This window comes from Camelina sativa, chromosome 19 (assembly GCF_030686135.1).
Source record: "Camelina sativa cultivar CO46 ecotype springtype chromosome 19, ASM3068613v1".
Lineage (NCBI taxonomy): Eukaryota > Viridiplantae > Streptophyta > Magnoliopsida > Brassicales > Brassicaceae > Camelina > Camelina sativa.
Genome location: NC_141898.1, coordinates 14,184,813 through 14,199,202, shown reverse-complemented (window position 1 = coordinate 14,199,202; position 14,390 = coordinate 14,184,813). Strand labels below are relative to the sequence as shown.

The window sequence follows — 14,390 nt, the reverse complement described above, 5'->3', positions numbered from 1 at the left end:
AGGGGAGCATGGAGATCTGCATCGAGGTTTGTATGCAACCGTGGATTTTCGATCTGCTGCCATGGAATCTGGATACATATGAAGGATGATGAGGTTTGCCGGAAACCATCTCCACCCAGTGAATGCTAAACGATCCAGTTTTTGGGTTTTCAAGAGGGTTATATAGACTTGATAAAAGCTTAAAAAAGTGGAGAAAAAAGACATGCAAAGAAAATTATATAAGAAAGAACAAGAGCAGGTGTGAGAAGGTTGGAGGATCTCCCGACGCCAGCGAGCTAAAACACCGCCGGCACCAGAAAAGGAATATGGTGGAAGTGCCACAAAAGCACAAAGTTTAAAGAACTATAAATGTATTCTTATTTTTACATAACATAATATTATTTAATATTTATTTAAAAGATTTTAACCAATTAGACAAAAAAACTTCAAAATACCAATGGTTATAATATAGGAAATAAACATAAATTATGTATAGGTATTTGAAAATATCTTATAAATTCAAAAAGGCTAAAAAATTTTACAATTTGGAATAGAGGAGAGTATATGTATAAGTATTATGACATTCGATCCGGAACTGCATTTTATTCTCTATTAAATTATGATGACGTATATTAGTGTTTTCGAAAAAAATTTATATATATTTGTAGGTTTTTGTTACAAGGATTTTGATTTTATATATTTTCTTTCAATGTTAAAATTTTAAAATCAACCTTCAAATTTTATTTTATTTTGTCAACCGGCTTTAAGTACTAATTACGAAATATGTATTTGGACGAGGTTTTTGGGCTTTTGGCTAAATAAATTTGCATAGTCTTATTTACGAAACGACGTCGTACAATTCGCGCCTCTTTGAGAGAGAGAGAGAGATGAGTAGTTTGCTTCTGAAGACGTTAACGAAGAAGGAAGAGATCGATCGGATCATCAGAGACACCATTGATGAGGTTCTTGTCCTACGATTCGGTCGCTGCACCGACACCGTTTGTCTCCAGCATGATGATATTGTAATTGAAACTCGCTCTTCTCTCTGAATCAAAATATTAAATGCTCTCTAATTTCGACTAATTTTTTTAATTTTTTTTTCTCTTTCAGCTTGCGAAATCAGTGACAGATGTTTCGAAATTTGCTAAAGTAGCTTTGGTTGATGTTGATTCAGAGGATGTTCAAGTGTACGTCAAGTACTTTGACATCACTTGGTTCCCTTCGACGGTCTTCTTCTTCAATGCTCATCACATGAAATTGGATTCTGGGTAATTTTAGAAGCTGATTAATCCCGGTTTAGGTTTGGTTTTGATGGTTTAGAGTTAATTTTGGTTTCGGTTTATATATTGCAGAACTGCGGATCATACGAAATGGGTTGGTGCGTTTCACATAAAACAAGACTTTATTGATGTTGTTGAGGTAACCAGAACCAATTCAATTTCATCTAATTCGTAAAAAAAAGTTTATAGAATTGTTACTAATTCAAATCCTCTGTTTGTGTATAGGCAATATACAGAGGAGCAATGAAGGGGAAGATGATTGTTCAATGTCCTGTACCGCCAGAGAGAATACCAAAGTATCAACTCTTGTACAAGGATGTGTAAAAGAAGAAACTACATTACAATGCAAAATCTGTTTCTTTCTTCTCATCCTTTTTATGTTGGCAGTAATATTTACATTGAGATTTACATATATGTTTTTTTTTTGTACACAGTTGAAGAATGAGAATAAAATATGCAGGTTTTTTCGATAGAAACCATATGTGAAAGTGTCCATCGTTTCTTGGTTTCTGATGTTTGATGAAGTCAGGGTTTATTTTCTCTTCTTTTGCTTTTTGTGACGAGATCCATTGACATGGTCCGAAGTCGGGATGTTATCTCGGTGAATGGAGGACGGGAGTCCGGGTCTACGGACCAGCATTGTTCCATCAGGTTTCTCCAATCCGGAGAACAGGTTTTTGGTATGGGAGGTCGAAGTGTGTTCTTTACGATCCCGCCTTAGTGTTAAAAAAGTGGAAGTAGATTAGCAAAAGAGTGGTTACTGTTTTGAGGTAAGTGAAACTGAAAGATAGTTTTTTGACTTACCAATGATTGCTCCACAATGCATGTCTGCATAGGGTTCCTCTCCAGTTAGAATCTCCCACAGTGAGATCCCATATGAAAAAACATCGACCTGTTGTTCAGACCGGAAAGATTATGAGTTGTGTATTGTAATGGAAGATAAAAGTCTAATTAGGATAGTGATTCAATTTAGTTTACTTTCTCAGAAACCCGGGTGCTGCTTCCGTTCAAGAGTTCTGGAGCCATCCATGGAAGTGTTCCTCTCACTCCCCCAGATACCAAAGTGTTACGTTTGATTCTAGATAAGCCAAGATCTCCCACCTGCAGAAATCAGGATTTCATGTTGAAGTAATGGATTCTTGTCTTCTTAATGTGAATGCGATTTTCATCAATGATGTCACCTTGCATATAGGCCGTTGTGGATCCCTTAGATTGACTAGTAAGTTTTCGCATTTGAGATCAAAGTGAACAATGTTCTTCGAGTGCAAATACTCCATGCCAAAAGCAGCATCCATCGCAATTATTATCTTTTTCCGAAAATCAAGTAATCTGCATTGGCATTCTTGCTGATTAGGTCTCTGTCAGATTCAGGACGCAAAGGGAATTGCGGCAACAAATTAAGTTACCTGTCCTTTTTGAGAAGAGCATGCCTGAGTGACCCATTCACCATAAACTCTGTAACAGTTGCCAAAGTTCCCCCAGTTCCATCAGGGACTATACCGTAGAATGCAACTACATTTGGGTGATGAAGATTTGAGAGTATCTGTGCTTCCCTCCAGAAATCTTTGGTCTGATGATAAATCAAAACAATGTAAGCGTCATATTTGATGAAGTTATGTACGTCCAGACTCCAGAGTAGGACTTAAAAATGCAGCAATGAGATTCAAAGAAACAAAAGATTTGAAGACTAACCAAGCGTTCTTGTTCAGATGATCTCCCTGCAAAGCAGCTTTTTCTTATTCTCTTTATCGCAACATCCGTTCCCCGCCATGTTCCATGGTAGACAGTTCCATATGTCCCGGATCCCAGTTCTGTTAGGTCTTCAAGATCAGCGTTCTTTATTATCTGAAGGTTTATAATGAGTAATGAGTTAAACAAGAGAATCGGTTTCTGCATGAAGTCTTGTTTAAAGAAGAAGCAACAGAAACGTTGTTTAACACAACGCCTCAGATTAGCATTCCCGATTTTCCAAAGTCATGTGATTACTCAATTTCCTAAGTAGCAAGGCAGAGTACCTGCAAGCCATAAACACTGGCTTCCATTTCAACAAAGAGTGTGTCTTTGAAACTGTTCTCTTTCTCGCCCGTATTTGCTTCAGCCTCCTGTCGACAAGTGACAATCATGAGAAGAAAAAAACGAGCCTCTCTCAACTTATATTATAAGCTTGTAGAGAAGTAAATCACTACCTCAGAAAGGAATACTGTATCATCACTGTTCATCTTTGCGTGGGGAATGCTTTGTGGTGAATCTTCCCTTTCGACAGATAGTATCTTCAGATCATAAGTGTCGCTTACTGGGGCCGGCGCTGGCTGATTCAAATCCATGCTTGGGATTCTCACATGGCCTAACACACCTTCTCCTCCTGTTCTCTGCAGGTCACTTATTACTGTTAGAATCTGATAAAGGATAATCATGAATTGGGACAAATATAAAGTAGAATCTGGATGTTTTGCAATACTCACATTGTTTTGTGTTAAATCAAATTCTAAGATCCCAGTCTCATGACCAATCTTCCTGTTTTCTGATTCAGAGGCAATGCTGAACAAGAAATTATCATCAGACCCTGCTCTCTTATTTAAAAACATCCCTGAAACTTCCAAATTCCTTTCTCGGGCAGCACGAGATTCAGGTTCCTCATTTGGGACATTAGCTGCAATGCCTTCCTCCAAAGAAATTAGATTAGCAGATGAGGTTCCAGCTATCAAACGCTCATTATCTTGCTTTATTTGCTTCCATGGATCAACAACCGCTGAGGTTTGGTATCCATATGTAGGCAAAGTCTTACCGTCCATGTCAGTAGGCGTTGCTTTTGTCCCCAAAACTTTCCCTCCTAGATGAAAAATCGTGTCATTGTACCCTCCTTGGTTCTTGGTTTCCTGATTTAGATAAATCTCATCGTAATGATTGCCTGCAGAAGAAATGTCTATATGCAATGTCTTGTTTTCACCGGATAGTCCTGGTCCTCCTGGCCTTGGGGAAAATTTAAACATAGTCTCTCCTCCCTCAGTGGACTTCATATCGAGTATATCGCTTTGTGTACGACGGTCAGCTAGATCATTGTTCCTATGCACCTGCACTGGCTTTTCTTGTGTTTGTTTCTTTGTAAAGTTCAAAGTTGAAGATGGGCTTTGTCTCTCTTGTGAAAAGTAACTAGAGTGTCCACCATTAATCTCTAGTGTAGAGTCTGAGTACGAGTGTGGGATCCCCAAGCAAGAATCATTTGAATTTGTAGACCCAGAAAAAGATACCTTAGACTCCTCCGGCATGCTCGCTTTATCGCTGTAGACCCTTCCACTATTCACAGACCTCTCAGGGTTAAAGCAAAGTGTATCAACATTGCTAGAACTGGGAGTAACAAGTTTTTCATTGAAGCCATTCTGGAATTGCATCCCATATAGGTTCTCTGCCTCGTGCTTGTTAGACTGACAGTTTACTGAAGGTAGTGGTCGCTGTTGATGATATTTGGAATCAATCGCCTCAAAGCTAGGCGTGTCTGGTTGAGCTGGACTGAAGGAATTATTGCTCTCGGAGCTGGAGTTGTTGCCAGGGAATGGTGAGTATACACCATTTGAATCCCTTTGCTGGAATGGTGAAGGAGAAACAGGAGGTGATGGATAGGTAGGCATGTTATATTGAACTCCATTGAAAAGCGGATTCCGGTGCATAGTAGTAGTATCCAGTCTGAGCATCTGACTCGGTGCTTGTTTACGGAAACTTGGATTGCGATCCAAATTGTTTACATGATAACGTGTATCACCAACCAAAGTCTGACCAACAACAGTATTAGAATTTATAGCTGCAGCGTATTGGCTATCAGGAGTGGTCTGTTGAACCTTTCTTTCAGGCTCCCCTATAGGAATCAGGAACAGACGTGGCCTTTGTGAACCCTCGAGCCTTTCTAGTCCATTGTACTCTTCAATCATATTCTGAAGATCCTCGTCTGATGATACTGATATTAGGGAGTCAAGCTCATCCCCTGGAAGCTGATACTTGATTGAATGAGGTTGCTGGCATATAGCTGATGTCTTCTTCTTGAGCTCTTCCCAAGAAAGGTTCTTGCGGATAGAAATAATATGCGTCTCTCCTCCAACGTATTTTAGTTTTTCATCAGTGGATCTTGGCATAATCCTCCCACCAAAGCTGCAAAGAAACTTAACTTTTCCGAATCTATCGAAATCTCCTCCTCCTCCTCCTCCAGTATAGTTGTTGGACTGAACACGCTCTGGTAAGAATGCACAAGGCGCAGACCTCCCAGTAACATCTCCTCGGTTGGAATTTATTTCACCAAAAGCTTTCCTAGTTATAACTTCATTTTCACCACCTACATTGTGGTAAGCACTAAAATGAGGCACATAACTACCACCATTCTCAACCCGTATAGAAGAAGACCTCAGGTCTCGTCCAAAATCATAAGCATCAGAAGAAGGACATTCAGATTCAATCCTCCTCAGCTCATGAAACCGAGCAGCAGCACTGTCATACCCCGGTAAGTGATTCTGATGATAGTAAAGGTCCCCACCAAATCTATTCCCATCGTTATGAGTTTTCCCTGAAACGACAGGAGAGTGGACAGGAGTATTATGATGATGATCCTTGAGAAACTCGATGGAAAACTCTTCCCCAGTCTGAAGTGAAACGTTTTTATTCAAATTTCTTCTCTCAGCCAAGACAGCTGCTTGTTCCGCGTTTTGCCTAGCCCATCTATCTGACATAGTAGTAGTTGACTGACGGTCTCTCTCACAAACAAAAAGCTAAGAGTTTTGCGATATAAACCTCCTCTGACTCTTAGCTGACATTAAACAAACCGCAGAACAGAGAAAGAGAAAGAAGCTGTGAAAACAAGTAAAAGCCAAACCAGTGATGAAGAATCAAAGATCTTCAGTTCAGAAATATCTTTGCACCTGAAGACATCATTGAAGGAGAGAATAATAATTCATTAGACACATCACAAGATAAGGAAATTAGTAGCAAACCATACACCTGCATGTGGTGGCATTCTCATATAATAATAAGAAAAAGAAAGAGGCAACACTTACTATGTTTGTTAAAAGAGAGAGAGAACAACCCCCTGCATCAATTATGGCCAGCCCGAAAGCTAAAACAGCCAGCTCAAAACTTCACGTGTAGGACCTGTAAAGATTACTATATATTAACAACAACAAAAAAATACTCTTATCCATCATCGTCATAAGTATCACCAGCAGCATCGTCACATTAAACTTTGTCACGTTAAAAAACCAAAAACCAAAAAAAAAGATGAATCATGAAACAACAACAAACAACAGCCGAATTCAAAATTAAGATTGATAAAGTTGCTTCATCTAATTAAGTTTCAATCACTTAGAAAAATCCTAAGAAACATAAAATTTGAGAAATCAATGTCAGCTCAAACTCCGATTTCTCAATTTCGAACCAAAACAGATCGCAATTTCCACATTCTCTAAAACGAGGGACAGAGGAATGAGAAGAAAAGAAAAAAAAAACAAATTCCAAAACACGATCGTCAGATTCTCGAGGATTTGATGGGTGCAATGGTAATTCCGAAACGATCGGGGGAAGATAAAAAGTTACCTTCACATTCGAACTGAGGAAGGTTGGAGAATCGAGGGGGGGAACAAACCAAAAAAAAAAAAGAAGAGAATCGAAGAAAAGAGAAGAAAACGGAAGAAACGAGGGAGGAGGAGGATAGAGAGGGGTGGTAAAACAGTTTTGCTGCTGGGGGGAGCGAAGAAGAACCAACATTTCCCGAGAATTAAGCGCCATCGAACTTTACCGGAACTTCCGCTGTTTTCTTCTTTTTCAAAAAAAAAAACTTCTTCGCTTTTCAGGGGAGAGAGAGAGAGATTCATTTTTTTTTTCTTTTTTGGAGACGATTCTAAAACTACGCCGTATTAAGTTTCCTGAATTCATAATGATCCGGCCCATATTATAAGGCTTTCCCAGCCCAAAATTTGTGATTTCAAGTTTTAAAATTGTGAGTGTTTTCTTTTTTGATTCCAAGAGTTGAAGTGGAAGTGGTTCAAGTGAATCAATTAATAAAATGTAATTTAATGTAAAATGGTTAGTGTTGATTTTTTTTAAAATGGTTACTTGAACTTAATAAAATGTAATGTGTTAGCGAATCTTATTTTTTTGAGAAATGAAGGCTTGAGAAGAATTCATGGGAGAATACGTCTAATAATACGAAAGTTCTATCCGGTGGAAAAACAGTACATCAGCTTGGCATTGTTTGAATTTAAAAAAAAACGTATTAGGCATTAGGGACCAAATTATGGTCATAATTCATGGGCCATGTGATGGATCAATTAACCCACGTTAATCTTTTTACACTTGTTCAATAAATTTTTCATTTAGTTTTAAATTAACAATATTTGTTAACAGAAATTGATAGTCAGTTGTTTATGCTGATCTTGTGAGTGTTGTGCGACACATCCTCTTACGCGACACAAAATATACCAACTATTCTGTTCAATACTTTGTTGATTTTACTAGACCTAGTTAGCACTATTTGTCTAGAGCCTTCGGGAAACAAAGATCCATCCAGTGGCTGCAAGTATTCCTATTTTTAAACCTGAATACTAAAACATCAAGAATGTAAGTGCAAAATATGCAATTCTTTGTCTAACATATTAATTTCCTTTATATTCATACTTATGTTAATTATGTAGAGAATCTATTGGGCCGCAAAATATGCAATTCTTTTTATTTTATTATTAACATCTTTTATTTATAAAAGTTACTAATTAACCCATTTACTTTAACTGTTTGATAAAAAAAAACCATTTACTTTAACTTTTTTAACATTTTTATAAAATTATGGTTTTTATTTAAATTAAACCTTAGTTATTAAAAAGTACATCACATCATATAAAAATTATAAAAAGCACATCGCATCATTTACAAAAGCGAAATGATCAACAACAAAACCAACAAGCTCCTCCTTCATCTACTTTGGTTTGTTTGGACAATATTTTAACGATATTGGTGGATCCGAAAGTAATTTACCAAAGTATTAAGTGGGGGTTATTGGTTTGAGATTTGAATAGAGTTTTAAATATTTTAAATGTTATGTAGAATATGTTGTTATTAGATCAAAATTTTGTTAAACTCTGTTAAAGTTTAGTGTTATTAGTTTGTGATTTGTAAAAAGTCATTTAAAATCTTAAAAAATTTGAGTTATTAGATTCAGACTTTTATAAAGTCATTAAAAGTTTTGTGTTATTCAATTAAAACAAAATAATCTATAATTATTAATGAGTTTAATTATTATGTTATTGGTTCATGATTTTAGACACTTTTTTTACAAAATAAAGTCATAGAAAGTATTATAAAAATACAGAGATTGTTTAGAGGACTTTATATGATTTTAGAAAACTAATCAACAAAACTCTCTATCAATCTTTAACAATCTTTCACTTATACACTTTTAAGTTTTAATGATTTTGTTTGAACTCTTCAAAAATCTTCATAAATTAGAATCCAATACCACCTCTTAAGTAATTAGTCTTTGTTATATTAAAATAATTATTATGAAATGAATGAAAAAACAAAATCTATTATTATTTTCATATATTTATAAGATTTTATATAATTTATCTTTTGCAAATGATAGTCTCAAATTTTATAATAGATATTTATACTAAAACTTCTAAAATCAATTATATTATTAGCTCTGAAAAAATATTTATTTTATTAATTTTTTTCATAAATAAAGAAATTCAAGATTAAAAGGACTACTTTGCAAATAAAATAATTCAACTCTATTATAGAAGTTTATATAGAAGTGGGTTGGAACAAAATTTACTAGAGTTGGAGATGCTAGCTCTCAGATCAAGTAACGGTGCAAAACTTGGAGTTGATGGATGTTTGAAAGTTTCAGTGGGAATTGTGATGATGTGTCTCACCGCTGGTAAATATGGTGCGTTTATTGATCATCCATTTCCACTTTTCACTGGTTTTGTATATCCAACATTATTGTCTCCTTAAGACGAAGTAAGGAGAAGGGGGGAAGACCATTCCATCGCTTAATTTATAGCACATTTTTAATAAACTAGCAAGTTGCTGAAGAGATCATGGCACTTGAATAAGTCACCGTACTTCTGGAAAACAAAAGGATTATGTTGGTGAGAAATCTGATTTATTGTATTAGACTTTTTGGGATTTCTCAACTAACCCTTCAATTTATTTCATATGCTGCTATGATAATCTAGTTCATCTTTTGGCTCTTGGTAAAGGATAATATGTTGAAATCTGGTTATGTATATAAAGCGATTCACTTCACGTGCTAAGCCGTTTTTTCATGGCATATATGTTCTGGTCTTCCTTTTATTTGTGTTTCTAAGCTCTTTGAATTTGATAGGCTTCAAGATCCTCTCTCAAAAGGATTTTTTTTTTCATAGATTGCATAATGCTCATATAATTGTGTGAATGATTTACTTTCAGGGACATCCGGCTGTTAATTGTTAGAACATAAATTCCAAATTAATGAAGATGTCAGTGACAAAAGGAAAAAAAAAAAAAATTAAGAAACCAATATGACGAAGAGTTTGAACGTTTGGATGGCTTACACGCGAGTGTCAGCCAGAACAAGAGGTTCTGAAGCATAGAAAAGCCGAGATTTTGTTCGAGGATGGCAACTCCCTACCCATGAATTTGAAATCTTCAATATCATGATGATATTGTGAAATGTGAACTGTTGATTTTAATTAAAAAAGAAGGAATTGATAGATACAGCAAATTATGACATCGAAGAGACAAGTCAAAGAGAAGACGAATACAAGAAATGTAAGTCAAAAGAGTAATACTCTCGTTGATATATCTTCCTTTAAAATCGGTTGCAAAGTAAAATACTTTCCACCCTTCCTCAATATCTGACATTGAAGTACGATATTTTAAAAAACTGAACAATGGATTTGGAGGATAAGAGAGTTGTATAGAGCTGAAGGAAAACATTCTTAAGTGTGAGAAGAAGATAATCAATATAATATGGCATCACGATTCATGAAGTAAAGCAAACAATAAAGAAACAAATAGTAGAAAAATTTAACAAAATTATAGTAGAAAAAAATTCTACATGGCGAATTAAATGAACCAAATTGGAAAAGGCTCAAACGCAAAAGCCCTCCTTGTGTTCACAAGAAGAAGAAAGCCAAACGAAACTGCCAAGGACAATTGTGACAAAAGCAACTTCTGCTACAAACAGATGTTGGAGACACAATTACTCCGAAGTCTGAGGTTTCTTCGCCTTCCGTCTACGTCTTCGTGACTTCCCACTACTCGGAGGTGGCGTAACATCCTGTGAGCTCTCGCTAGGAGAAGTATTGTCCTTCGAAACTTCACCATCTTCAGAGATCTTGCAATCCTCGTCGTCATTCTTGGCCGCTACGTTCTCCTCCTCGGCTTCCTCCTTACGTGCCTAGAAAAGTGGAAAAAATAGGTTTAGATTTATTATACTATACGATATGCGGCGGCTAAAACTCTTAAAACACAATAAGTTAATACGTACCTTTTGCTGTTTTTTTTTCTTAGCAGGGACGCTAGTCTCTTCAGGAACGACATCGGAGGGAGGAGGAATACGAAGCTTTAAGAGTTCATCGATAAGGGCGGTGACGATTGGCTTCGAACGGAGGATCTCTACTTGATCCTTGTTTAGGGTTTTCCCCTGAGAGATCGACTCTTCCAGCCCAACAATTTTGTTGTATTTCTTGCGGTGAGCACGGAGACGCTTACTGATGAGAGCAACGACTGGTCCTTCTGTGGCGGCCATGGTGTCTTAGAAAAGATAACAACGGCGGAGCAAAGAGAACAAAGAAGTAGGATGAAGGTTAGGGTTTTATTTTCTTCTTAATTGATATCGGATGGGGTACGATCTAAACTAGACACCACATCGACATATATATAGTAGAGACCTTAGGTCTCTCTTTACTATGTTTTGGAACATTCGAGATCTTTCTATAAAGTTAGATACAAATTTCCATTATAATTTTTACCAAAAAAAAAAGAAGAAATTCCATTATATTAATTATTGACAAATATTTAAGGTATCTCTATAATGTAATTTGGATCATTCTAGATCTTTGTATAGTTATTTCCATATATTATTGTTGCATTTTTTTTTCATATCTTTTGTGAATCTTAACATTTTTGTTATAAGTTTGGAATACTTAATTTTTTTTTTGTCAGCCAAACATTAAATTAAAGGAGAAATACTTAATTTTTTATTATTGTTAATACTGTTATACCTTCTTTTTTTAGGTCTATTATACCTTTAATTGTAAAATTTATTAAAATTATTGTTCTAAAAAAAAAACACACACACGGCTAAAGAAAGAAATGAGAAATCTCTTCACACATACGGCTAAAGAAAGAAATGAGAAATCTCTTCCTATGTATTTCTTCAGAGATGAACAATTCTTGGGTTCAACACTTATATTCACCCTTTTCAATTTTAACCAACCATTGTGCCATGTCATATACCATTTAAAGAAAAATTAAAAATTAAACAAATTAACTAAGAAAATAAACTCATTTACAAAAAAAAAAAAATTGTTAACGCCTTGAGGGCGTCGCCGTTAGAGGAATTGTGAAGACATCGGACAGAGTCACATAGACGACGGTGGCTCTCATGCTCAAAGTTGGATTCAGAAGAGAAAACATGAAAACACATTAATTGGTTGGGAACGAGAAAGAGACGACGGTAGTTCTCCTAGGTTGGATTCGGAAACGAACGTAATGGGTTTACTTCGTCTTGATTGTTGGCTACGGAAACACAACTCCTATTCAACCTATCTAAGAAACAGTCAACAGAGTTTCTAGAAGGGTTGACCGACCGAATAAAACCTCTTAGGCCGGCGGAACTTCTAAAAGGCCCGATATAATATTCGGCCCGCTAAGCGACGGTTCGAGTGAAAACGACCGCCACCTGTACTTTGAGGCCGTACTACATCGATCCTGAGAAATGAAGATGAAATATCCCAACTATAAATAGGGGGAGCTCTGAGCAAGCAAAGATCAGGGGCTTTAAGTAACATTGTTGTAATCTCCCCATCTTTGACTATCTCAATAAAAAGTCTTTTGTTTCGTCCTATTTCATATTATTCCTTATCTAGTTACTCGATCAACATTGATCGTATTCCATATCACTCTCTTCAGGTAAATTTACACTGTAAATAATTTCCCATCTGAAACTGTTAAGCTAGTTTTTCATTACTTAATTGATTGAGTCAACCGAAATTATTAAAAGTGACCTTAGGAAAAAGATGCTAATTGTTTTGGATTTGAACTTGATGATTTCATTTGGCTCTTAATTAAGGTCATCATATTCCCTGGTGCTAGCAATGGTCTTGCCACAAACATGACGTTTCCAAAGTGGGAAAATTTGTTGCATAATTACAAGAGAAAAAGAAGAGTAGGAAGGCGACGTTGAAGCCAGTCACCGGTGTTAGCAGAATAACCATCAAAAGAACCAAAAACGTAAACCAACAACCTTTATCTGTTTTCTCATTGAGTTTAGATGTATGTTTTTGCCCTGTAAGATTCGAATGATAACACTACGTTAATGTTGCCAGGTACTGTTCTTCATCTCAAAACCGAATGTCTTCAAAAACCCGCATTCAGAAACCTGTGTTATTTTCGGTGAGGCCAAGATCGAGGACTTGAGCTCTCAGCTTCAAACGCAAGCTGCTCGCAACAGTTTAGTATGCCCGAAACTGAAGCCACACCTGAGATAGCAGAAGCATCGACAGCCACAAGGCCCACAACTGAAGCCATGTGGAAGATGATAAAGAGGAAGATGAAGACATTGTAAGTGCAATAATGGAACTCAATACTTAAGAGGTAAGATAGAATGAATCTCTCTTCCTCTTTCACTTGCAGATTGTTTTCAAATAAAGTTGTCAGAAAATAGTATATATCATTGTTGTCCTTTCGGGTATCTAATCTGATCATCTGCTTGTTATGATGTTTATGGAGTATCTAACTTCTAATGTGTTTTTCACGACAATTTATTGGCGAAAAAAATATATATGAAAATTATGAAACAGGATCTGATTGGGAGAGACTTTAATGACTTTAAAATTAATTTAAAGTTTTAAAAGCCAAAATTTTACCAATCATGTTTTCATTGTTTTATTATTTTTAAAAGCATTAAAAGTATAACTGTCCATTTTTTTAATTTGTATGTACAAATTTTTAAAGCCACAAATGTGAGACTTTTTTTACTGTTAAAAATAAATAAAAAAAGCTGTAGTTATTTTTTCTCTTTTATTTTCCATGATGATTGAAATAATAATGGAGCTCTCCACAAGTTTCTATATATATTTTACATATTTTATTTTTATAAAAAATTATTCTTATTTTTTTATCTTTCTTTTAAGATCTATTTCAATAATAATTATTTTTATTTTTATTATCATCATTAATATCATTATTTCAATATTTTTAATAATAAAAGTAACAGTTATAGCTTTGAAAGTGTTTGTTACCAATCAAATTTTAACAGTTAAAATTTGTACAGTCAAAATATTTACAGCCAAATTCTCTACAGTTAAAATTTTAAAGTTAAAGTCTTTACAGCCATAAGTAACATCCGTTACCAATCGGAGCCTTGAAAAAATTTCCAAATGTGAAGTGATCTTAGTGCAGTGGCAGGAGGTAAGTCCATTTGTAGAATGCACCATCACACCAGGATCAAGTCCCGCTTTCTATAAATGTAGAAATTTGGCTAATGGACCGACCAATTATGGCCCAATGTTGACAAAAAAAAAAAAAAAAAAAAAAAACCTTCCAAATTTTAGGACTTCGAAACAAAGTTATTGGTCATAATATACTAACGTCTAACTAACATTCGAGTAGAGTGCAGACTTACAATACTCGTCGATCCTCATAATAAGTATTCATCTAGGAATTCAAATGAAAACACCAAAAAATTATCTTATGAATACAAGTAGAAAAGAACATGCAAATACCTTGACACAAATATATTGACTCAAGCAAAAAAATTCATGACAATGGAAGGAAAAGAGCATGCTACTTATAACAAAATATTTTTTTTTGTTTGAATGTTATATTGAATATTCAAACATATAAACATGTGCAAAGTTTAGCATTTAGACCACTGACTTAAAGACAGAG

General features: G+C 35.4%; 3 protein-coding genes and 1 long non-coding RNA gene across 4 annotated transcripts; 2 read left to right on the top strand and 2 right to left on the bottom strand.

Moving 5' to 3' along the window:
• Positions 1-770: 770 nt before the first annotated feature.
• Positions 771-1,735, top strand: LOC104766400 (uncharacterized). Its single transcript, XM_010490276.3, has 4 exons — positions 771-1,001; positions 1,090-1,247; positions 1,332-1,398; positions 1,485-1,735. Exons 1-4 carry the CDS (start codon positions 867-869, stop codon positions 1,581-1,583), a joined length of 459 nt encoding a protein of 152 aa, XP_010488578.2. The 5' UTR covers positions 771-866; the 3' UTR covers positions 1,584-1,735.
• Positions 1,504-7,160, bottom strand: LOC104766401 (RAF-like serine/threonine-protein kinase 20). The gene is made up of 11 exons (XM_010490277.3): positions 6,831-7,160; positions 6,296-6,389; positions 3,722-6,160; positions 3,446-3,628; positions 3,275-3,361; positions 2,952-3,104; positions 2,666-2,829; positions 2,441-2,588; positions 2,238-2,360; positions 2,064-2,151; positions 1,504-1,975 (listed from the first exon to the last, which is right to left on the bottom strand). Exons 3-11 carry the CDS (start codon positions 5,969-5,971, stop codon positions 1,785-1,787), a joined length of 3,387 nt encoding a protein of 1,128 aa, XP_010488579.1. The 5' UTR covers positions 5,972-6,160; positions 6,296-6,389; positions 6,831-7,160; the 3' UTR covers positions 1,504-1,784.
• Positions 7,161-10,218: 3,058 nt separating this feature from the next.
• Positions 10,219-11,130, bottom strand: LOC104766398 (uncharacterized). The gene is made up of 2 exons (XM_010490275.2): positions 10,765-11,130; positions 10,219-10,674 (listed from the first exon to the last, which is right to left on the bottom strand). Exons 1-2 carry the CDS (start codon positions 11,023-11,025, stop codon positions 10,477-10,479), a joined length of 459 nt encoding a protein of 152 aa, XP_010488577.1. The 5' UTR covers positions 11,026-11,130; the 3' UTR covers positions 10,219-10,476.
• A 1,440-nt stretch (positions 11,131-12,570) lies between these two features.
• On the top strand, positions 12,571-13,182 carry LOC147920560 (uncharacterized). Its single transcript, XR_015590457.1, has 2 exons — positions 12,571-12,731; positions 12,827-13,182. It is a non-coding gene; the product is annotated as an uncharacterized LOC147920560 (long non-coding RNA).
• Positions 13,183-14,390: the final 1,208 nt, after the last annotated feature.

Excerpts from the sequence above, each read along its gene's own strand:
- LOC104766400 (XM_010490276.3), top strand. The coding sequence starts at position 867 with ATGAGTAGTTTGCTTCTGAAGACGTTAACGAAGAAGGAAGAGATCGAT. Across the intron at positions 1,002-1,089 it reads GTCTCCAGCATGATGATATT|CTTGCGAAATCAGTGACAGA; the intron begins GTAATTGAAACT and ends TTTCTCTTTCAG. Across the intron at positions 1,248-1,331 it reads CACATGAAATTGGATTCTGG|AACTGCGGATCATACGAAAT; the intron begins GTAATTTTAGAA and ends TATATATTGCAG.
- LOC104766401 (XM_010490277.3), bottom strand. The coding sequence starts at position 5,971 with ATGTCAGATAGATGGGCTAGGCAAAACGCGGAACAAGCAGCTGTCTTG. Across the intron at positions 2,361-2,440 it reads CACAACGGCCTATATGCAAG|GTGGGAGATCTTGGCTTATC; the intron begins GTGACATCATTG and ends TGATTTCTGCAG. Across the intron at positions 2,152-2,237 it reads GCACCCGGGTTTCTGAGAAA|GTCGATGTTTTTTCATATGG; the intron begins GTAAACTAAATT and ends TCTGAACAACAG.
- LOC104766398 (XM_010490275.2), bottom strand. The coding sequence starts at position 11,025 with ATGGCCGCCACAGAAGGACCAGTCGTTGCTCTCATCAGTAAGCGTCTC. Across the intron at positions 10,675-10,764 it reads AGAAAAAAAAACAGCAAAAG|GCACGTAAGGAGGAAGCCGA; the intron begins GTACGTATTAAC and ends CCACTTTTCTAG.